We start from the raw sequence: 25345 nt of genomic DNA, 5'->3' as shown, positions 1-25345 counted from the left end.
ACTGGTAAGACAGGAAGGTGGGGTCACACTAGGAGATAAACGATACTGAGGGACAAACAACAGATACAGACCGACAAACGGAGTCACACAAACCGGGTCAAAACCAAGATGGTGGCAAAGGTACAGATTCGTATAGCAAGTAGAGTGGTCAGAAGGCAAAGCAGAAGTCACTACACAGAGTAGTTAGAAACGCAAGAGCACTAGATACACAGGAGACTGCAATAACCAGCACCAGATGAAGGGCCAAATATAAGGCAGTAATGGACGCCGCCCCCAGCACTGACTGGCTCAGCCGTCCATCACTCAAACCGCAGCTGCAGGCAAAACAATTACAGAGACACACCCAGCTTTCCCAGGATCAGAAATGCAGCTGTCAATCACAGGCAGCTCTGGGTGTGGTTTTCTGACACAGAAGCCTGGGGGCGCGTTTACACGTTGCGCTTTGGTTGCATTTTTATAGGGTTATAAAATGCATTACAACAGCTGAGGAGGTGATTTGCCTTATACCATAACTATTTATATTTGGTAACGTGATGTTAACACATGTGTTAACATTGCGTTTACAATGCGTTTTGTAACATCCTCAGCTGTTGTAATGCGTTTTATAACTGAAATAAAATCGCAACCAAAGCGCAGCGTCCCATCAGAACAAGTTGCGAGTTCTGACAGGACCATTATTGATTCTTGACGATTTCAACAATAATTTATGGCCATATTTAGATAAGAACCATACTGGGTCCATCGCTATTGATGCCCCTGTCACTAACATGTGGTCTGCAATACATATGGCGAATGCCTAACCCAACCGTAAGGCAACTTTCCTGCTACTATTATGGGTGTTTGTTAAAATGCAAAATATTTTCAAAGATCTCCTAACCCTACAAAGAGATAAGGACAAGGGGGACTGGCAATACCTAAACCCTGGATATATTTCCTTGCAGCGCAGGCTCAAGGGAATGGGGCAGGTTCTCGGACCACGTGGATCCCAACTGGAAATTAGTCTTGTCTATGACACCTCCTACTGCGGCCATTGAGTTTGGATTATTGGATTTAGCTGGTGGGATACGATGTCCAACGCTAACATTGATGTCCAGAGTGAGGTCCAAAGTAAAGAGTCTCTTTGGTGTAGAGGGACACAGTGGGGCACATTTACTAAGGGTCTGAACGCCGCACTTTCATCGGGTTTCATGATTATTTCCTTTTTGTGATGAATTGCCCCCGGTGCACGCGATCGTATTGTGGTGCATCGGCGGCAGCTTGCATGCGACAGAAATCGGGGGCGTGGCTGTCGGACAACCCGACGGATTCGGACTGGGCGCGATATATAACTTTACAATTGGGTCACACGCACGATGTTGTCTTACTACGTGGCTGAACACTTGGTGGCTGATTGGATACTTTGTGATGTAAATGTAGTAACGTGGGTTTGATATTGTCTGATATGTTCACTTACATTTTAGTGTAACAAGTTTTCTTATGTTACTGTTATTCTGCTCTAGTGGCAGCTCCGCCTAAACTATTCAGACAGTGAATAAGGAGGTGAAAGATTGGACTCTAAACTCTTTATTAAAGCAAACTCTGTGTGATGATTCCACAATTAGAGGATGGATGGGAGGCAGCTTCTATATCACATCAGGGTCTCATCCACTTATACTGTAGATGTCCATGGCTCCTCTCCTGGAGTTGCTGCTGGTTGGTTGCCAGTTCCTTTATTGGATTTGTCAATTCAGAAACCATTTTCAGGACAAGTCATAATAACCCGACCAGGTTCTGGTCACCTCAGTGATGTACATTGACATATTTGAGTAGATCATTAGCAATCCATCACGTGTTGACCCTGGAGAAGGAGGTGAAGCCACCATGAAGGAGCGCTAGAATAACACATTTGGTTGTGGGTTGGAGGCTACGTCATGTATGTAAAGTTTCCTGACATGGGACTCAGGACAAGGCCACACGTGACGGTTACACAAGTAAAGGAAATTGTTTGCATACCATCAGACTGGTTTTGGTGTTACTTAAGAGGGTCGGTAAGAACTGAATGCTGTGAGGATTTGCATACATGTAAAATTAATTTTCTAGGAGGATGTCCTTTCCTGAACCACATTTCAAATAGGATCTGTCAATGGTCCTCACCAGCTATTCAAAGCTGGATGAAGTAGTGTGGATGGACCAGACGCATCTTCAGGACCCATGAGCGGTGGAGCCTTCTTCCACACTGGATAGAGGAGGACGTGCCCAGAGGTTTACAGGGTCATCACATCTGGACAATAGATCAATACATTTCTATTGGTCTATTTTATTGATCACAACGTTGTGTTGGACATTCTGAAGAACATCACTGAGGAGACTCTAATTGAGATCATGGAAAGTAACAACATGAATGTTGTGGTTCCTGTCATCATTTTGGTTCTGGAGACAATTGTTGGATTATGTAACTATGTTTTTATTCTATGTGCCATCTTCCATGACTTCTACAGACAGAAAAACCTGAGCAGCAGCAATAAGATCTTGTTGTGGCTCGGCATTCTGGATATAGGTTACGAGGTCCAGATATCTCTTGGTTTGCTGGATGACTTCATTGGTTTTCGAGCCTCCACCACGGTTGACTGGTCTTTCCTGTATATCATGCTGGTTCTCTATAACATCTGCTCTTGTGCTTGGCTTACGGCCAGCCTTGGAGTCTTCTATTTTGTAAAAATCTCCCAAATCCGATGTCTTTCTTGGTTCAAATTCCACCTCAGCTCTATTGTTCCCTGGATATTGTTGGTGCTTCAAGTAGTGTCTATCATCCATAGCATCTTGAGCTGTGTCCTCCTCGTTTCTCCTCAGAGAAGTCCTGGAAACATTACGGAGACTCGTCCATCGGTCATGAAGGTGCTGGCAGAGAACAGCTCAGAATTTAACAATGCTGCCCTCTCCGTAACTTCTGCCCCTTTTATAATATTACTCATTTCCACCACGGCCACCATATGGACACTGAGACAACACAGTCATCGGATGGGGAGGAGCATGGAGAGTGGAGTGGACCGTGGACACCTGACACCATATGAGCTGGTGGTGGCCAGAATGACCCACTTCCTCTTCTTCTATGTCATCTTTTATACTGTGATGTTGATTTTCTTTTTTGCTATTATTGTCCAGCTTCGGTTGGGGTTCTGGGTGGCTCTGGTTCTTCTCTCCTTCTTCCCCCCGGTACAATCTGTCCTCCTCATCCTTGGTAATCCCAGACTGAAAGACGCCTGGAAGGAGATGGCACGTTTCCTGCTGGGCACCAACTTGTTAGCTGAATGAATGGGAGGAGCTCGTAAACTTTATGTTACTCCGCCGGAAGATTTTACACGTCTAGAATGTGAAAATAATCTCATTTCTGCTCAAGAGTTTAAAACCAATAGACTAAAAATAGTCAAAGACAAGTTGAACTCAATTATGGCTGTGAATGTATCTAATCCACCAAAAATGTAGATGTGTTAATGCATCCACCTAAACAGTAAGGCTGTCAAAGTATCTAATCCACTTACCGCAGGTGTCTATTGAGTTTATCAAATGTATTGGGAGATACACATAGAAATAATAAAGTCCCAGGCAGCTCCTAACCCCTAACAGGACGTCAGCAAACATAAGTAACTCCAAAAACATAAAATAGTATTTCAAGGAAAAAATTAAAAACATTCCAAATTCTGCATTAAATTATCAATGGAGAAGGTCCTGGGTGTCTCATCACTGAAGATGTCTTGGGGCATCTCATACTGGAGGCGTCTACAGGGCGTCTCATCACTGGAGATGTGTTGGACATCTCATTACTAAAGATGTCTCATGGCGTCTCATCACTAAAAATGTCCCCAGAGGTCTCATCACTAGAGATGTCCCCAGGGGTCTCATAACTCGAGATATCTCCGGATGTCTCTTCGCTGGAGATTACACGGGGCTTCTCATCCCTGATGATTTTGTCACCGGAGAAGGTCCTGAGCATCTCAACACTAGAGATTACATGGGACTTCTCATCACTAGAGATGTCCCTGGGTGTCTCTTCACTAGAGATTACATGGGGCTTCTCATCACTAGAGATGCCCCCAGGCGTCTCATCACTAGAGATGTCCCCAGGGGTCTCATAACTGGAGATGTCTCCGGATGTCTCATCACTGGAGATTACACTGGGCTTCTCATCACTGATGATCTTGTCACTGGAGAAGGTCCTGGGCGTCTTAAGACTAGAGATGTCCCCAGGGGTTTCGTACCTGGAGATTACACAGGGCGTCTCATCACTAGAGATGTGTTGGGCATCTCATCACTGGAAATGTCTCAGGGCATCTCTTCACTGTAGATGTCTCAGGGTGTCTCATATCAGGAGATGTCTCGAGGCTTCTCATCACTGGAAACGTCTCAGGGCGTCTTATCATTGGAGATGTCTTTGGATGTCTCATCACAGGAGATGTCTCAGGTGAGAGGTGGTACAAGGACACTTCCATGTCTACGTTCTATGACTCTTCCCTCTTTTTCTGTACAGTATAAATAACACATCCCATAATAATGATGGTGCAGCGGTTGATTACTTCTACCTGTCAGGGACAACACAGTGATGATGTATTCTTGGCTCATGCTGGAACTCCCCCCAGAAGAAGACTATCGTGCGAAACACGTGTCGGGTGGTACACACGCTCTTGGTCTGTATTGCATATTTGTTTTCCCTAAGCCTCCACTTTGGATTTATGTTATTTTACTGCGGATTTAGGTGTGGGTGGCGTTATTTGTGTCCACCATTTACTTTCCGTAGCCATACTTATCTGGGAATACTTAGTGTCTATTGTTACCTTGATTGAACTGTGTGTACTCTCTTTTTGTCTGTCTGTCCCTTTACACTGCCTGCAGTTTTACTGTACAGGCGGTCCCCTACTTAAGAACACTCGACTTACATACGACCCCTAGTTACAAACGGATCTCTGGATGTTGGTAATTTCCTGTACTTTAGTCTTAGGCTACGATGATCAGCTCTAACAGTTATCACCGGTGTCTGTAATAAAGATTTATTGTTAATCCTGATTCTTATGACAACCCAACATTATTAAAATCCAATTGTCTCAGAGACCAAAAAACTTCTGGCTGGGGTTACAATGATAAAATATACAGTTCCGACTTGTATGTAACCCCGGGACTGCCTGTATTTTATGTAACATTGATTATCAGTAATAAAGTTTACCATTAGAGATGAGCGAGCACTAAAATGCTCGGGTGCTCGTTACTCGAGCCGAACATTTCCAGATGTTCGAGTGCTCGTTTCGAGTAACGAGCCCCATTGAAGTCAATGGGAGACTCGAGCATTTTTCAAAGGGACCATGGTTCGGGAATAAAATGTGTTAATTAATTGAAAAAGAATGTCTTCTGATAAGTGATCAGATGTATGCAAACATCTGCAATCTATTCTTCACTGTTCCGCGCGTATATTATCTCCCGACAAGTTATCAGATGTGAAGAACAGTGAAGAATAGAATAAAAACAGTGAACACAGGATCATTTAAGTGAAAAACACAGTGAAGAATAGATTGCAGATGTTCTGCACATCTGCTTACTTGTCGGGAGATACGCTGTCCCGGGATCCGCTGCTCTCCGTGCCCCGCTGCTCTCCGTGCCCCGCTGCTCTCCGTGCCCCGATGTCTCCGTGCCCCGATGTCTCTGTGCCCCATGTCTCCGTGCCCCATGTCTCCGTGCCCCATGTCTCCGTGCTGCCGCTGCCGCTGCTCTCCGTGCTGCCGCTGCTCTCCGTGCCCCGATGTCTCCGTGCCCCGATGTCTCCGTGCCCCGATGTCTCTGTGCCCCATGTCTCCGTGCCCCATGTCTCCGTGCCCCATGTCTCCGTGCTGCCGCTGCCGCTGCTCTCCGTGCTGCCGCTGCTCTCCGTGCCCCGATGTCTCCGTGCCCCGATGTCTCCGTGCCCCATGTCTCCGTGCCCCATGTCTCCGTGCCCCGATGTCTCTGTGCCCCATGTCTCCGTGCCCCATGTCTCCGTGCCCCATGTCTCCGTGCTGCCGCTGCCGCTGCTCTCCGTGCTGCCGCTGCTCTCCGTGCCCCGATGTCTCCGTGCCCCGATGTCTCTGTGCCCCATGTCTCCGTGCCCCATGTCTCCGTGCCCCATGTCTCCGTGCTGCCGCTGCCGCTGCTCTCCGTGCTGCCGCTGCCCCATGTCTCCGTGCTGCCGCTGCCCCGGTGTCTCCTAGCTGCTCCCCGGTGTCTCTGTGCTGCTCCCTGGTGTCTCCGTCCTGCTCACCGTGTTCTGCAATGTGTTCTTCACACATATATATTGTTCTTCACATGCTATTTTGTTCGCTCCGTTCCGCGCGTATCTCCCGACAAGTAAGCAGATGTGCCGAACATCTGTAATCTATTCTGCACTGTGTTCTTCACTGTGTTTTTCACTTAAATGATCCTGTGTTCACTGTGTTCACTGTTTTTATTCTATTCTTCATTGTTCTTCACTGTGTTTTTTTAATTAAATGCTCGATCTCGAGCAGGGGAACTACTCGTCCGAGCAACGAGCCGTCTCGAGTACCCTAATGCTCGACCGAGCATCAAGCTCGGACGAGCATGTTCGCTCATCTCTATTTACCATGTTTTATTGTATATTTTTATTCTGATTTATCGGCTTTGCGTATGAAGTCATTAGGTGTTTAGTCTCATGCTGGAGCAGCTGCCACAGGAGCAACGGAACCGCATTATCATAATGTTATAATTGTTTTTTTTTAGCTGAACCACTCGGATCAGGGATTAAACAAGATATGTTTCAGCTTTCTCAAGGTATGTTTGCTTCACAATGCATAAAAACAAATGACAGATTTCCTTTAACATGTACTTACTCCACCCACAAGATATAATGGGCTTCTCATAGCCCCCACAGACAGTATTTCCAGAGCTTTGTGTGTGTACTGAGGATGTCATCACATCATGAATAGACCGCAGTGCACACAGTGCTATCCAACAGTGCTATATACAATCTATACAATATATAAGACCTCATTAGTCCTATTCTAGTACTTACATTATGGCTGGACACCTTCTCCAGGGTCACACATGAAGTCTTCTGGACACCTTCTCCAGGGTCACACATGAAGTCTTCTGGACACCTTCTCCAGAGTCACACATGAAGTCTTCTGGACACCTTCTCCAGGGTCACACATGAAGTCTTCTGGACACCTTCTCCAGGGTCACACATGAAGTCTTCTGGACACCTTCTCCAGGGTCACACATGAATTCTTCTGGACTCCTTCTCCAGGGTCACACATGAAGTCTTCTGGACACCTTCTCCAGGGTCACACATGAAGTCTTCTGGACTCCTTCTCCAGGGTCACACATGAAGTCTTCTGGACACCTTCTCCAGGGTCACACATGAAGTCTTCTGGACACCTTCTCCAGGGTCACACATGACGTCTTCTGGACACCTTCTCCAGGGTCACACATGAAGTCTTCTGGACACCTTCTCCAGGGTCACACATGAAGTCTTCTGGACACCTTCTCCAGGGTCACACATGAAGTCTTCTGGACACCTTCTCCAGGGTCACACATGAAGTCTTCTGGACACCTTCTCCAGTGTCACACATGAAGTCTTCTGGACACCTTCTCCAGGGTCACACATGAAGTCTTCTGGACACCTCCTCCACGGTCACACATGAAGTCTTTTGGACACCTCCTCCAGGGTCACACATGAAGTCTTCTGGAAACCTTCTCCAGGGTCACACATGAAGTCTTCTGGGTACCTCTCCAGGGTCACACATGAAGTCTTCTGGACACCTTCTTCAGGGTCACACATGAAGTCTTCTGGACACCTTCTCCAGGGTCACACATGAAGTCTTCTGGACACCTTCTCCAGAGTCACACATGAAGTCTTCTGGACACCTTCTCCAGGGTCACACATGAAGTCTTCTGGACACCTTCTCCAGAGTCACACATGAAGTCTTCTGGACACCTTCTCCAGGGTCACACATGAAGTCTTCTGGACACCTTCTCCAGGGTCACACATGAAGTCTTCTGGACACCTTCTCCAGGGTCACACATGAATTCTTCTGGACTCCTTCTCCAGGGTCACACATGAAGTCTTCTGGACACCTTCTCCAGGGTCACACATGAAGTCTTCTGGACTCCTTCTCCAGGGTCACACATGAAGTCTTCTGGACACCTTCTCCAGGGTCACACATGAAGTCTTCTGGACACCTTCTCCAGGGTCACACATGACGTCTTCTGGACACCTTCTCCAGGGTCACACATGAAGTCTTCTGGACACCTTCTCCAGGGTCACACATGAAGTCTTCTGGACACCTTCTCCAGGGTCACACATGAAGTCTTCTGGACACCTTCTCCAGGGTCACACATGAAGTCTTCTGGACACCTTCTCCAGTGTCACACATGAAGTCTTCTGGACACCTTCTCCAGGGTCACACATGAAGTCTTCTGGACACCTCCTCCACGGTCACACATGAAGTCTTTTGGACACCTCCTCCAGGGTCACACATGAAGTCTTCTGGAAACCTTCTCCAGGGTCACACATGAAGTCTTCTGGGCACCTCTCCAGGGTCACACATGAAGTCTTCTGGACACCTTCTTCAGGGTCACACATGAAGTCTTCTGGACACCTTCTCCAGGGTCACACATGAAGTCTTCTGGACACTTTCTCCAGAGTCACACATGAAGTCTTCTGGACACCTCCTCCACGGTCACACATGAAGTCTTCTGGACACCTCCTCCAGGGTCACACATGAAGTCTTCTGGAAACCTTCTCAATGGTCACACATGAAGTCTTCTGGACACCTTCTCCAGGGTCACACATGAAGTCTTCTGGACAACTTCTCCAGTGTCACACATGAAGTCTTCTGGACCCCTTCTCCAGGGTAACACATGAAGTCTTCTGAACACCTTCTCCAGGGTCACACATGAAGTCTTCTGGACACCTTCTCCAGGGTCACACATGAAGTCTTCTGGACACCTCCTCCACGGTTACACATGAAGTCTTTTGGACACCTCCTCCAGGGTCACACATGAAGTCTTCTGGAAACCTTCTCCATGGTCACACATGAAGTCTTCTGGGCACCATCTCCAGGGTCACACATGAAGTCTTCTGGACACCTTCTCCAGGGTCACACATGAAGTCTTTTGGACACCTTCTCCAGGGTCACACATGAAGTCTTCTGAACACCTTCTCCAGGGTCACACATGAAGTCTTCTGGACACCTTCTCCAGAGTCACACATGAAATCTTCTGGACACCTCCTCCACGGTCACACATGAAGTCTTCTGGACACCTCCTCCAGGGTCACACATGAAGTCTTCTGGACACCTTCTCCAGGGTCACACATGAAGTCTTCTGAACACCTTCTCCAGGGTCACACATGAAGTCTTCTGGACACCTTCTCCAGGGTCACACATGAAGTCTTCTGGACACCTCCTCCACGGTCACACATGAAGTCTTCTGGACACCTCCTCCAGGGTCACACATGAAGTCTTCTGGAAGCCTTTTCCATGGTCACACATGAAGTCTTCTGGACACCTTCTCCAGGGTCACACATGAAGTCTTCTGGACACCTTCTCCAGGGTCACACATGAAGTCTTCTGGACACCTTCTCCAGGGTCACACATGAAGTCTTGGCAGATGTCTGGATTTTGATCCTAAGAACAAATAAGAACAAATTTTGGCTTTGGATTTATCAATAGTTTTCTGTTTAAAAATCCATCAAAATTATCTGGACTTTTATCAAAACAATTACATAAAGGGGGGCGTGGCTTGGCCGCTGACTGTGATGGCCGCGTGAAGAAAGCGCTCCGGCTCCACTACTACCCAGGCAGCGACTCTCCCAGCGATCAGAGGGCACAATGCCCAGCAAAGCGACCACCTCACTCCCCTCCACCTCTGCGAGAAAGCGGGGTGTGAAAGACCCGGGAGGGAGGCAGATCGGGCACTACTTTCCCCCTGAACTGCCGCCAGGCGCCACGAGGAACCAAAATGGCGCCGCAGCCGGCGCCTCAGCAAGTAGCGGTGCGCAATAGAGTGGCCTGCCACAGCGCAAGGCTCGCTCAGTCCCTCCAGTAAGCAACCACTCACCGCCAGCATTTGACATACCAGATAGCTGGAGTTCTGAAACGGGCTCCCGCCGCACATCTACAGCCCCCTCTCCAGCGCAGGTAGAAGAAGAATGCAGCATGCCGCCATTAACCCTGCAGCTGGAGGACAACTCATCAGCCTTAGCATCTCCCCGACAGGGATCATCAGGAGACTCTCGCTCCCCTACAGACAGCCCGGCCAAGCAGCGGGTGAAAACACAAGAGCAAGCCCAGCAATACCAGGTGAACTCTGATAATATGCACCAATCTGATTTTTTTACCACTTTTCAAGCTTCAGATAAAGCAGCATCTGAGCACACTCTCATGTCCATGTTAATAGCTCTCCGCTCCTCTTTGCATAAGGATCTGTCTGCTCTTATCAAACCTATGCAGATTTCTATTGTGGAGTTAAGAGAAAGAGTGTCACATACTGAGGATAAGCTAGCGTCTTTTACGAATTCACACAATTAACTTGTTGATGCTCATAATGCCTTAGAAGACTCTGTCTCAGCAATACAAGCAAAGCTCATCAACAATGAGGACAGAGACAGGCGCAACAATTTAAAGATCAGAGGCATTCTAGAGTCAGTTCTTGCTTCTCAACTCAAGCCATACGTCCAGCAACTAACAAAAGCTCTCATCCCTGATTTAGCTGACTATGAACTCAGTATAGACCGTGCTCATAGAATGCCTAAGCCAGATAATTTGCCTGATACGATTCCCAGGGACACGCTTGCCAGATTTACATTTTACCATGTTAAAGACCAGCTGCTGGCACAAACTAGGAGGCTCAGCACATTGCCTGCACCTTATGAATCAATCAAGCTGTTTACAGATTTGTCTGCGGCCACTCTCCAGGCTAGAAAAAGCTTCAGCCCCATAACCTCTACACTCAGAGCACATGATATCCCGTACAGATGGGGATTCCCCACTAGAGTTTTGGTCAAAAGACAGAACAATATCATCGCCATAAGGAGCGTAGAGGAAGGCCTGGCAATTTTGGATAACTGGGGCATTCCCAGACCGGAACTGCAACTGAACGCGCCAACAAGAAATCCTAAACGACTAGATCCAGAGTGGAGGAAGAAGAGTCATACATGAAGAATACAAGTTGTGGTGGAGCCGATTGGATCGCCCTCACGTTTCCACGAGGACTGATTATCCCCAGTGTGGTACCTGGAAAAACCGTTGGTACAGAATTTTTTTTTGTCTTCCCTTAATGTGTTTGTGCACTATTAAATTGTGTTTTGTTGTTTGCCCATGTACACTACACCATACTCTGTACTATATATTGTACTATGAGGTTGTAATGAATAATCTAATGCGCCTTGAAAATGTCAAAGCCCTAATCTGTAGCACCTCACTAAAAACCTGTGATGGCAGTATCATTACTCTCTCTTAATGCTAAAGGGCTCAATAGCCCGTTTAAGAGAGCCCAATTATGGAACGAGGCAAAGAAACAAAAAAGTGATATACTATGTATTCAGGAGACACATGTTTGCTCCTCAAATCCACCCAAAATCTCTCACACATCTTTTCCAAACATTATCTTTTCCTCCTTCCATAAAAAAAAGAGGAGATCTTATAGCATTCAAATCATCTATAGCAGTAGATATCCAACAAACAATTATCGACCCCCAGAGCAGATATATTATCTTGATCTGTAAGATAAACAACCTGCAATACACATTAGTCAATCTCTACGCCCCAAACACCAAACAGGGTCCCTTCCTTAGGAAACTCTTAAAAAAAAATTCAGGAGACTAAACAAGGTCTATTAATAATATGTGGGGACTTTAATGCAATTAACCACTCCCAAATGGATACCTCCTCTACTACCCCCTCCAGATCTTTCACACTTAACCGCTTACTTTGGGAAAATGATCTACACGACATCTGGCGCATACAACACACAACGGAAAGAGACTACACATATTTCTCCCCCAGACACAGGACATATTCTCGCATTGATTCTGTTTTAGTTGACAGACAGATGATTGATCAAGTCATCTCTTCAGAAATCGGGACCACTCTTTCGTCAGATCATGCCCCGGTGATGGTTAAAATCTCAGACAAACACTCAGACTATAATGAGAGAATTTTTAAGATTTAATGACAACGGGGGAAGCCAATATCTTTTCTGTATGGATAATGATGAAAGGATTCGCACAGGGAGAATTCATAAAGATAGGGAACTTTGGAACTAAACAATCTGAGACTACACTTAAGGAACCTCATGTTGCATACATACACGCGCTCCTTTCAAAAACTTAAAATGCGTTATTATTCTCAGGATCAGAAAGCGGGAGCCCTACTAGCAAGGAGACTTAAACAAAGGGCATTGAAAACTAAGATTCCATATTTACACCACCCACAGACAGGGGGCAAAGTTATGTCCCCAAGAGACATCGCAAATGCTTTCATGGACTTTTATTCTAGACTTTATAATTTAAAAGATGATCAATCCAATAAGATCTCATCCCAGGAAGATATCCAGAATTTCTTAGACAAGTTATCACTACCCAAGGTTACCCCAGAACAATTGGCAACCCTCAACGCCCCTATCACAGAGACAGAACTAACTAGGACAATTAAATCCCTCCAAAACAATAAATCACCAGGTCCAGATGGGCTCCCAGGAGCTTTCTATAAGAAATTCTCCCCAGCCTTAACGCCTTTCCTTCTAAGAGTATTTGAGGAAGCTGCAAAGCAGGGAGAGTTGCCAGAAAGAATGCTAGAAGCCTTAATAGTGACTATACCGAAACCAGGTAAACCCACAGACAACACTGCAAACTATCGTCCAATCTCATTGTTAAATGAGGATATTAAACTTTATGCTAAGCTCCTAGCAAACAGGCTTAAAAAAATTCTCCCCTCGCTAATAGCACCCGACCAGGCGGGTTTTACCCCCAACCGCCAAGCCTCAGACAATACTCGCAGGCTTATCAACCTCATGCAAATATGTCAATTACGGAAAACCCCTGCCACTTTTTTAACTATAGGCGCTGAAAAAGCGTTCGACAGGGTGAACTGGGAATATATTTTCGCGACGCTTCGTAAGTTCGGGATAGAAGGTCATATCTTTATGGCTATTAAAGCACTTTACTCTGCTCCTTCAGCCAAAGTTTTTGTCAATGGCACTTTATCCAAAAAATTCACCCTGTTGAACGGCACTCGCCAGGGTTGCCCTCTTTCCCCCATTATATTTGTAATTTCGACCTAACCCCTGGCAGAAGCCATCCGATCTCATCCGGAGATAGCGGGTATAACAGTAGGAGGGCAGGAGCACAAAATTGCGCTTTTCACGGACGATATAATTTTAATGTCATCAGATCCCGAAAGATCCCTTCATTACATATTCAAGTTAGCCCAGGAATTTGACGCGCTATCTTTCTACAAAATTAACAACACCAAGTTGCAGATTTTACCAACAAACATTCCTCCGACTACTCTAACCAGACTAAAATCGAGATTTCAGCTAGATTGGCATACTAAACAAATCACCTACTTGGGAATAGAGTTGACTTACCCGACCGCAGACTTGTTCCATCTAAACTTCCTTCCACTGGTAAAGAAAATAGCGAGGGAATTAGCGGACTACTCCAAACATATTCTTTCTTGGTGCGGGCGTATTGCAACATATAAAATGCTAATACTTCCCAAATTTCTATATTTATTCAGAACAATCCCTATTCCCATCCCGGAATCCTTCTTTAACACAGTAAGAACTCAACTTAGAAAATTCATTTGGCAAGAGAACAGACCTAGAGTAGCATATAAGACCCTAACTAAACCAAAACTTACAGGGGGCCTTAGTAACCCGGATGTAAAAGACTAATATCTCGCAGCTACCTTAGACCAAACATACTATTGGTGGAACGTAGAGATGACTATGTCTTGGAGAGAAATAGAGAAACAATTTACAGGTCAGCCTCTTCTCTTCCGACTAATAGACAGTCTCTGGCAGAACCCCCCTCCTCCAGCAAAGCTGGACACAATAAAAGCTACAGACTCAGCCTGGAGGACACTGTCAGAAACCAAAATAGACAAAGTGAAATTGCTAGATAAAAAAGGAAAGTAATGTGCAGCTCACCCCTTCCAAGGTCTTGGATGTTCACAAATTTGAAGGAGACACAACAGGGAAATCCCTTGAATCCGGCACGGTAGGAGTGCAATCGCGTTGCCTGCCAGGCTTGCAGGTATGGTACGTGGAAATTCAGAAGAAACTTGTAACGCAGCACATCCATAAAAACTTGAAGCTTTATTGGGAATAAGTTAAAAGCATAGCTGTCACGGGTGCCTCTGTGACCCCCCTCCCAGGTCGCAGGGGCACCCGTGCCGCGGTTCATGGCTGCCCCGGTCCCCCGGCACCTTACTTACCCCGTCCCTTTCCCACGCCGACTCCGGCAGCACGGCGCGCGCGTCCCCGCCTCCTAGGGCGCGCGCGCGCCACCTTTGGCAAATTTAAAGGGCCAGTGCGCCACTAATTGGCGCTGGCCATTTTCACCAAATCTACTTAAGCCTGCCTCTTCCTGTGTCTCTTGCCGGATCTTTGTGCCTCACAGCCTGAGAGAAAGCTTTTCTGCGATTTGCCTGCGTTCCCGTGTATCCTGCGTTCCTGTGTCTCCCGTGTCCCTCCGTGTTCCTGTGTTACCTGAGCTCCTCTGTGTTTCCGTGTACCAGTGTTCCTCCATCCTGCTGCTCTGTGTTCCCGTACCTCTCTGCTTGGACCTCCTGTTGCTGACCCCGGATTGAACCCTGATGTTGCATCTTTGCCGCCTGCCCTGACTCTGTGCCTGGACTTTGACCACGAGATTGACTGCCGTTCTTGTACCTCAACCTTAGCCGCCACTGCAGACAAGTCACGCCTTTGGAACGACCTGGTGGTACCACGCCGCAGCTTGTCTAACCCGCTTTGCGGCGGGCTCTGGTGAAAACCGGGTACCACTTAGACTCCGGTCCCAGGTAGTGACTTGAGTCATTGTCTGCGTGGTCCAGAGGATCCACTACTCGCAGTATGGGACGGGTTACCGCCTACGCGTTTCGAGCAGTCTCCTGCTCTTAGTCATGGCATGGTAACAATGAATTGGAGTAAAACTTTAAAGGAAAACGTTCACCAATGCGCTTTCTGTGGGGCGTGTACTTACGTCACGTGATGTGAGCATGTTGTCATGGAGAGGCGTCCCGGGACCGGAAATAGCAAAAAAAAATGAATCAAACGTACCGGTTTCAAAATAAGATAAAGGGTAATGAATAGAGATGAGCGAACATACTCGTCCGAGCTTGATGCTCGTTCGAGCATTAGCGTACTCGAAACTGCTCGTTGCTCGGACGAATACTTCGCCCGCTCGAGAAAATGGCAGCTCCCGCCGTTTTGCTTTTTGGCGGCCAGAAACAGAGCCAATCACAAGCCAGGAGACTCTGCACTCCACCCAGCATGACGTGGTACCCTTACACGTCGATAGCAGTGGTTGGCTGGCCAGATCAGGTGACCCTGGGATAGACTAGCCGCTGCCCGCGCTGCTCGGATCATTCTGTGTCTGGATGCCGCTAGGGAGAGAGCTGCTGCTGGTCAGGGAAAGCGTTAGGGTGTTCTATTAGCTTACTGTTAGGCAGGAGTGATTCTACAAGAACCCAACAGTCCTTCTTAGGGCTACAATAACGTTATACTTTTTTTTTGTTTGTTTGCTTGTGGCTGGGCTTGCTGGCACTAGTAGTGCAGCTAGTACCATATTGTGAGGAATTTGCAGGGGGACTTGCTACCGTTGTGTTTAGCTCTTAGTGACACACATATCCACCTCAAACACCAAAGTGGGAAAATTTATTAGGGGTTGGATTTCAATTAGGCACAGTCTGTCATTTCCTTTTTATTTTACGTTTATTTTGTTTAATAACTCAGCGTCATCTCATCTGGCATAGTAGTGTGCTTTCATACTTGGCTAGAAAATAGCCAAAGGAGAATCCAAACGGCTTACTTACGCCTACAATAGCGTTATATATATTTGATTTCTGGTTGATCTGCTGGTGGCTGTCCTTGCTGCAGTGCATATACTAGCCAATTGTGAGCAATTTGGAGTGAGACTTGCGACCGCTGTGTTTAGCGCTTAGTGACGCACATATCCATCGCAAAGACCGAAGTGGGAAAATTTATTAGGGGTTGGATTTCAATTAGGCACAGTCTGCCAGTTTCTTTTTATTTTACGTTTATTTTTTCATAACTCAGCGTCATCTCATCTGGCATAGCAGTGTGCTTTCATACTTGGCTAGAAAATAGCCATAGCAATAGGATAGCATTGTTTGGTTTTAAAAACTAAAAAACACAAAAAAAAACTAAAAAACACAAAAAAACACAAAAAAAAGTTTAAAAAAAAATTAAAGTTATATAACTTTCATTTTCAAAATGTTTAACCCGAGGGCTAGGGGTAGAGGACGAGGGCGGGGACGTGGGCGTCCAACTACTGCAGGGGTCAGAGGCCGTGGTCCTGGGCGGGGTGAGACACCACCTGCTGATGAGGGAGCAGGGGAACGCCGCAGAGCTACACTCCCTAGGTTCATCATGTCTGAAGTTACTGGGACTCGTGGTAGAGCACTGTTGAGGCCAGAACAGTGCGAACAGGTGATGTCGTGGATTGCCGACAATGCTTCGAGCAATTTGTCCACCAGTCAGTCTTCCACGCAGTCCACCCATGTCACCGAAATCCCCACTCCTCCAGCTCCTGCACCTCAGCCTCTTCCCCCCCAGTCTGCCCCCTCCCAGGAAAATTTGGCATTTGAACCGGCATACTCTGAGGAACTGTTTTCTGGACCCTTCCCACAGTCACAAACCACTTGTCCGCTTGCTGCTGAGCAATTTTCCGATGCCCAGGTTTTCCACCAGTCGCAGTCTGTGGGTGATGATGACCTTCTTGACGTAGTGGAAGAAGTGTGTAAAGAGGTGTCCGACGATGAGGAGACACGGTTGTCAGACAGTGGTGAAGTTGTTGTCAGGGCAGGAAGTCCGAGGGGGGAGCAGACTGAGGGATCGGAGGATGATGAGGTGACAGACCCAAGCTGGGTTGAGAGGCCGGGTGAACACAGTGCTTCTGAGACGGAGGAGAGTCCTATAGCAGAACAGGTTGGAAGAGGCAGTGGTGGGGCCAGACGGAGAGGCAGGGCCAGAGCAGGTGCATCAGCGCCAAATGTGTCACGTAGTGAAGCTCCCGTGGCGAGGGCTCCCGCGGCGAGGGCTAGATTTTCAGAAGTCTGGAGGTTCTTTAAGGAAACACCGGATGACCGACGGACTGTGGTGTGCAACCTTTGCCAAACCAGGATCAGCAGGGGTTCCACCACTACTAGCTTAACTACCACCAGTATGCGCAGGCATATGAATGCTAAACACCCGAATCAGTGGCACCTAGCCCGTTCACCTCCGGCCGTGCACACCACTGCTCCTTCACCTGTGTCAGCTGCTAGTCAGCCCCCTGCCCAGGACCCTGGCACAAAGACCCCATCGTCGCCTCCACGATCCTCCACAGCATCCACCAGCGTTCAGCTCTCCATACCCCAGACGCTGGAGCGGAAGAGAAAATATAGTGCAACCCACCCGCACGCCCAAGCCCTTAATGTGCACATCTCCAGATTGCTTAGCCTGGAGATGCTGCCCTATAGGCTAGTAGAGACCGAGGCCTTTCGCAACCTCATGGCGGCGGCCGCCCCTCGGTATTCGGTCCCCAGCCGCCACTACTTTTCCCGATGTGCCGTCCCAGCCCTGCACCAGCACGTGTCAGACAACATCATCCGTGCCCTGACCAACGCCGTTTCTGACAAGGTCCACCTGACCACGGACACGTGGACGAGTGCTGCCGGGCAGGGCCACTATATATCGCTGACGGCACATTGGGTTAACTTGGTGGAGGCTGGGACCGAGTCTGACCCTGGGGCTGGTCATATACTGCCGACGCCGAGGATTGCGGGGCCTACCTCGGTCCAGGTCTCAAAGGCCTACTATGCCTCCTCCTCCGAACTACCATCCGTGGGCATGGCGCCATCAGTCGCTAGCTCTAGGCACAGCAGCAGTGCCGTCGCTAAGCGACAGCAGGCGGTGCTCAAACTGCTGAGCCTAGGCGATAAAAGGCACACCGGCCAAGAACTATTACAGGGCATCACAGCGCAGACTGATCTGTGGCTGGCACCGCTGAACCTGAAGCCAGGGATGGTTGTGTGTGACAACGGCCTGTCAGGTACTGAGTAACTTTGAGGAGTCAACACAGATGGTCAGTGGCGATGCCGCCATCATCAGCCTCACCATCCCGCTGCTTGGCCTGTTGAAAAACTCTCTGATCAGCATGAAGTCGGAAGCTTTGCGCTCATCACAAGAGACGGGTGAAGAAGATTCCCTTGTTGATAGCCAAAGCACCCTCAGGTCTGTTTCTCAGTGCATATCGGAGGAGGTGGAGGAGGATGAGGAGGAAGAGGAGGAGAATGTTGGCGAGACACAAGAGGGGAGCATTGCTCAGACCTTCACTGTTCAGCGTGTATGGGCAGAAGAAGAGGAGTTGGAGGAGTTGGAGGAGGAGGAAATGGGCAGTCAGGCCAGTGAGGGGAGTGAATTCTTGCGCGTTGAGACTCTGGCGCATATGGCAGATTTCATGCTAGGCTGCCTATCCCGTGACCCTCGCGTTCAAAGAATTTATTCCAGCACCGATTACTGGGTATTCACTCTCCTGGACCCACGGTACAAGCAAAATCTTTCCACTCTCATCCCTGGAGAGGAAAGGAGTGTGAGAATGCATGAATACCAGCAGGCCCTGGTGCACAAGCTGAAACAGTATTTCCCTTCTGACAGCGCTAGCGGCAGAGTGCGTAGTTCTGCGGGACACGTAGCGAGGGAGAGTAGGCGAGCAGGCAGCTTGTCCAGCACTGGCAAGGGTACGCTTTACAAGGCTTTTGCCAGCTTTATGTCACCCCAGCACGACACTGTCACCTGTCCCCAGTCTCGGCAGAGTAGGGCTGATCTTTACAGAAAGATGGTGAGGGAGTACGTAGCTGACCATACCATCGTCCTAAATGATCACACAGCTCCCTACAACTACTGGGTTTCAAAGCTGGACATGTGGCACGAACTGGCGCTGTACGCCTTGGAGGTTCTTGCCTGCCCTGCCGCTAGCGTCTTGTCCGAGCGGGTTTTCAGTGCAGCTGGTGGCATTATCACCGATAAGCGTACACGCCTGTCGACTGACAGCGCTGACAGGCTGACGCTTATTAAGATGAATAAAGCCTGGATTTCTCATAATTTCCAATCTCCACCAGGTGAAGGAAGCTCAACCTGAATAATTTATGCACTCCTCCTCCCCTCATTTTCCTCCTTCTCCTCCTCTTTGTACACTAAAGCAGAGGAAACTGGCTATTTTTTGACAGGGCCCACTGGCTCTAGCTATAGTACTTTATGCATTTAATTTTTCTGGAGGGCCACCTACCCGGTCCTCTGTTTTAAACAATTTTTGGGAGTGCCACATACAGGCACTCAATCTATTTCATTTTTCTGGAGGGCCACCTACCTGCTCCTCTGGTTTGAAAACTTTTTTGGACTGCCACATACAGGCACTCAATCTATTCCATTTTTCTGGAGGGCCACCTACCTGCTCCTCTGGTTTGAAAACTTTTTTGGACTGCCACATACAGGCACTATCCAAATTAAATTGTCTCCATAGCAGCCTCCACACGTTGTCTCCATTGCTACCTCCAAAAGTCGTCCATATAGCTGCCTCCATACATCGTCCCCTTATCAAACGAGGTGTGTCAGGCAGAAATTTGGGTTGTTTTCATGGATTCCACATCAAAGTTGTTAACTTTGTCGCCACCCTGCTGTGTTATCCACAAAATATACTGGCAAACTTTTATGATTAACCGATATTATTTCAGCGCTTCTTGCGCATCTCTTTACATTCCCCTCACCCGCCATATCCCAAACTTATAAGAACGCTACTACACTTAACTTGGTGGAGGCTGGGACCGAGTCTGACCCTGGGGCTGGTCATATACTGCCGACGCCGAGGATTGCGGGGCCTACCTCGGTCCAGGTCTCAAAGGCCTACTATACCTCCTCCTCCTCCCACCCCTCCTCCACCTCCTCCTCCTCCGAATTACCATCCGTGGGCATGGCGCCATCAGTCGGTAGCTCTAGGCACAGCAGCAGTGCCGTCGCTAAGCGACAGCAGGCGGTGCTCAAACTGCTGAGCCTAGGCGATAAAAGGCACACCGCCCAAGAGCTATTACAGGGCATTCCACATCAAAGTTGTTAACTTTGTCGCCACCCTGCTGTGTTATCCACAAAATATACTGGCAAACTTTTATGATTAACCGATATTATTTCAGCGCTTCTTGCGCATCTGTTTACATTCCCCTCACCCACCATATCCCAAACTTATAAGAACGCTACTACACTTGATCTTATACAAAAGGTTCTTAGAAGTGCTGTTTGGGGAGTAGCCTAGAGACAGGGGCTTGGATTGGCGAAAGCTCGCCTGGCAGCGGAGCGCCAGCTCCATGCCAAGATCCAACTAACATAGTTTTAACTGCAGCACCTTTAATCTACTACTAGTTCACTGCCTCCATACATGGTCCCCTTATCAAACGAGCTGTGTCAGGCAGAATTTTGGGTTGTTTTCATGGCTTCCATGTTAACTTTGTCACCACCCTGCTGTGTAATCCACAAAATATACTGGCAAACTTTTATCATGTACAGATATTATTTGAGCGCTTCTTGCTCACCTCCTTTGGTTCCTCTCTGCCACCCATTGGTTTGAAGCCTGAGTCCATTTAGGGTATGTCGCCATGCCACTCTCTAGCCTGCCGCTGCTGCCGCTGCCTCTGCATGCCGTCCCCTATAGTGTCAGGGTCAATTATTGGATGTTTTAGATGCTATCTAGCCTCATTCTGTCACTCTGTCATGGCCATGCTGTTGCCCATAATTTTGGCATAATGGTGCGATTAAGCAGCCTCAGAGGCATCCATGCATGCTGCCCCTGCTGTTTCCTGTCCATTTCCGTGGTGTTTCCATCCTTTTCTGAGGTTCCCAGGTGTTTGGCCAAGCTTCCCTGTGCAGAGCCTTGGTCCCCTTGAAAAATGCTCGAGTCTCCCATTGACTTCAATGGGGTTCGTTATTCGAGACGAGCACTCGAGCATCGGGAAAAGTTTGTCTCCAATAACGAGTACCCGAGCATTTTAGTGCTCGCTCATCTCTACTCAATATCTCTCTGTCCACAATAGAGATGAGCGAACACTAAAATGCTCGGGTACTCGTTATTCGAGACGAACTTTTCCCGATGCTCGAGTGCTCGTCTCGAATAACGAACCCCATTGAAGTCAATGGGAGACTCGAGCATTTTTCAAGGGGACCAAGGCTCTGCACAGGGAAGCTTGGCCAAACACCTGGGAACCTCAGAAAAGGATGGAAACACCACGGAAATGGACAGGAAACAGCAGGGGCAGCATGCATGGATGCCTCTGAGGCTGCCTAATCGCACCATTATGCCAAAATTATGGGCAACAGCATGGCCATGACAGAGTGACAGAATGAAGCTAGATAGCATCTAAAACATCCAATAATTGACCCTGACACTATAGGGGACGGCATGCAGAGGCAGCGGCAGCAGGCTAGAGAGTGTCATGGCGACATACCCTAAATGGACTCAGGCTTCAAACCAATGGGTGGCAGAGAGGAACCAAAGGAGGTGAGCAAGAAGCGCTCAAATAATATCGGTACATGATAAAAGTTTGCCAGTATATTTTGTGGATTACACAGCAGGGTGGCGACAAAGTTAACATGGAAGCTATGAAAACAACCCAAAATTCTGCCTGACACAGCTCGTTTGATAAGGGGACCATGTATGGAGGCAGTGAACTAGTAGTAGATTAAAGGTGCTGCAGTTAAAACTATGTTAGTTGGATCTTGGCATGGAGCTGGCGCTCCGCTGCCAGGCGAGCTTTCGCCAATCCAAGCCCCTGTCTCTAGGCTACTCCCCAAACAGCACTTCTAAGAACCTTTTGTATAAGATCAAGTGTAGTAGCGTTCTTATAAGTTTAGGATATGGCGGGTGAGGGGAATGTAAACAGATGCGCAAGAAGCGCTGAAATAATATCCCTAAATGGTAAAAGTTTGCAAGTATATTTTGTGGATTACACAGCAGGGTGGCGACAAAGTTAACAACTTTGATGTGGAATGCCCTGTAATAGCTCTTGGGCGGTGTGCCTTTTATCGCCTAGGCTCAGCAGTTTGAGCACCGCCTGCTGTCGCTTAGCGACGGCACTGCTGCTGTGCCTAGAGCTACCGACTGATGGCGCCATGCCCACGGATGGTAATTCGGAGGAGGAGGAGGTGGAGGAGGGGTGGGAGGAGGTATAGTAGGCCTTTGAGACCTGGACCGAGGTAGGCCCCGCAATTCTCTGCGTCGGCAGTATATGACCAGCCCCAGGGTCAGACTCGGTCCCAGCCTGCACCAAGTTAAGTGTAGTAGCGTTCTTATAAGTTTGGGATATGGCGGGTGAGGGGAATGTAAACAGATGCGCAAGAAGCGCATGATGCGCATGGAGCTGGCGTTCCGCTGCCAGGCGAGCTTTCGCCAATCCAAGCCCCTGTCTCTAGGCTACTCCCCAAACAGCACTTCTAAGAACCTTTTGTATAAGATCAAGTGTAGTAGCGTTCTTATAAGTTTAGGATATGCCGGGTGAGGGGAATGTAAACAGATGCGCAAGAAGCGCTGAAATAATATCCCTAAATGGTAAAAGTTTGCCAGTATATTTTGTGGATAACACAGCAGGGTGGCGACAAAGTTAACAACTTTGATGTGGAATCCATGAAAACAACCCAAATTTCTGCCTGACACACCTCGTTTGATAAAGGGACGATGTATGGAGGCAGCTATATGGACGACTTTTGGAGGTAGCAATGGAGACAACGTGTGGAGGCTGCTATGGAGACAATTTAATTTGGATAGTGCCTGTATGTGGCAGTCCCAAACATTTTTCAAACCAGAGGAGCAGGTAGGTGGCCCTCCAGTAAAATGGGATAGATTGAGTGCCTGTATGTGGCAGTCCCAAAAATGTTTCAAACCAGAGGAGCAGGTAGGTGGCCCTCCAGTAAAATGGAATAGATTGAGTGCCTGTATGTGGCAGTCCCAAAAATTCTTCAAACCAGAGGAGCAGGTAGGTGGCCCTCCAGTAAAATGGAATAGATTGAGTGCCTGTATGTGGCAGTCCCAAAAATTCTTCAAACCAGAGGAGCAGGTAGGTGGCCCTGCAGTAAAATGGAATAGATTGAGTGCCTGTATGTGGCAGTCCCAAAAATTGTTCAAACCAGAGGAGCAGGTAGGTGGCCCTGCAGTAAAATGGAATAGATTGAGTGCCTGTATGTGGCAGTCCCAAAAATGTTTCAAACCAGAGGAGCAGGTAGGTGGCCCTCCAGTAAAATGGAATAGATTGAGTGCCTGTATGTGGCAGTCCCAAACATTTTTCAAACCAGAGGAGCAGGTAGGTGGCCCTCCAGTAAAATGGGATAGATTGAGTGCCTGTATGTGGCAGTCCCAAAAATGTTTCAAACCAGAGGAGCAGGTAGGTGGCCCTCCAGTAAAATGGAATAGATTGAGTGCCTGTATGTGGCAGTCCCAAAAATTCTTCAAACCAGAGGAGCAGGTAGGTGGCCCTCCAGTAAAATGGAATAGATTGAGTGCCTGTATGTGGCAGTCCCAAAAATTGTTCAAACCAGAGGAGCAGGTAGGTGGCCCTGCAGTAAAATGGAATAGATTGAGTGCCTGTATGTGGCAGTCCCAAAAATTGTTCAAACCAGAGGAGCAGGTAGGTGGCCCTGCAGTAAAATGGAATAGATTGAGTGCCTGTATGTGGCAGTCCCAAAAATGTTTCAAACCAGAGGAGCAGGTAGGTGGCCCTCCAGTAAAATGGAATAGATTGCGTGCCTGTATGTGGCAGTCCCAAAAATTGTTCAAACCAGAGGAGCAGGTAGGTGGCCCTGCAGTAAAATGGAATAGATTGAGTGCCTGTATGTGGCAGTCCCAAAAATGTTTCAAACCAGAGGAGCAGGTAGGTGGCCCTCCAGTAAAATGGAATAGATTGAGTGCCTGTATGTGGCAGTCCCAAAAATTGTTCAAACCAGAGGAGCAGGTAGGTGGCCCTGCAGTAAAATGGAATAGATTGAGTGCCTGTATGTGGCAGTCCCAAAAATGTTTCAAACCAGAGGAGCAGGTAGGTGGCCCTCCAGTAAAATGGAATAGATTGAGTGCCTGTATGTGGCAGTCCCAAAAATTGTTCAAACCAGAGGAGCAGGTAGGTGGCCCTGCAGTAAAATGGAATAGATTGAGTGCCTGTATGTGGCAGTCCCAAAAATGTTTCAAACCAGAGGAGCAGGTAGGTGGCCCTCCAGAAAAATGGAATAGATTGAGTGCCTGTATGTGGCACTCACAAAAATTGTTTCAAACAGAGGACCGGGTAGGTGGCCCTCCAGAAAAATTAAATGCATGAAGTACTATAGCAAGAGCCAGTGGGCCCTGTCAAAAAATAGCCATTTTCCTCTGCTTTACTGTACAAAGAGGAGGAGAAGGAGGAAAATGAGGAGGAGGAGGAGGAGTGGATCAATTATTCAGGTTGAGCTTCCTTCACCTGGTGGAGATTGGAAATTCTGAGAAATCCAGCCTTTATTCATTTTAATAAGCGTCAGCCTGTCAGCGCTGTCAGTCGACAGGCGTGTACGCTTATCGGTGATGATGCCACCAGCTGCACTGAAAACCCGCTCGGACAAGACGCTAGCGGCAGGGCAGGCAAGAACCTCCAAGGCGTACAGCGCCAGTTCGTGCCACATGTCCAGCTTTGAAACCCAGTAGTTGTAGGGAGCTGTGTGATCATTTAGGACGATGGTATGGTCAGCTACGTACTCCCTCACCATCTTTCTGTAAAGATCAGCCCTACTCTGCCGAGACTGGGGACAGGTGACAGTGTCTTGCTGGGGTGACATAAAGCTGGCAAAAGCCTTGTAAAGCGTACCCTTGCCAGTGCTGGACAAGCTGCCTGCTCGCCTACTCTCCCTCGCTACTTGTCCCGCAGAACTACGCACTCTGCCGCTAGCGCTGTCAGAAGGGAAATACTGTTTCAGCTTGTGCACCAGGGCCTGCTGGTATTCATGCATTCTCACACTCCTTTCCTCTCCAGGGATGAGAGTGGGAAGATTTTGCTTGTACCGTGGGTCCAGGAGAGTGAACACCCAGTAATCGGTGCTGGAATAA

General features: G+C 48.0%; 1 protein-coding gene across 1 annotated transcript; it reads left to right on the top strand.

Moving 5' to 3' along the window:
- The first annotated feature begins 2361 nt into the window (after window positions 1-2361).
- Window positions 2362-3291, top strand: LOC140075576 (taste receptor type 2 member 39-like). Its single transcript, XM_072121663.1, has one exon. The coding sequence runs from the start codon at window positions 2362-2364 to the stop codon at window positions 3289-3291; it is 930 nt and encodes a 309-aa protein (XP_071977764.1).
- The last annotated feature ends 22054 nt before the right edge of the window (window positions 3292-25345 follow it).

This window comes from Engystomops pustulosus, chromosome 8 (assembly GCF_040894005.1).
Source record: "Engystomops pustulosus chromosome 8, aEngPut4.maternal, whole genome shotgun sequence".
Lineage (NCBI taxonomy): Eukaryota > Metazoa > Chordata > Amphibia > Anura > Leptodactylidae > Engystomops > Engystomops pustulosus.
This window is presented reverse-complemented; position numbering and strand designations above follow the sequence as displayed.

What these genes read in the sequence shown, in the direction of transcription:
- LOC140075576 (XM_072121663.1), top strand. Translation starts at nt 2,362, where the DNA reads ATGGAAAGTAACAACATGAATGTTGTGGTTCCTGTCATCATTTTGGTT.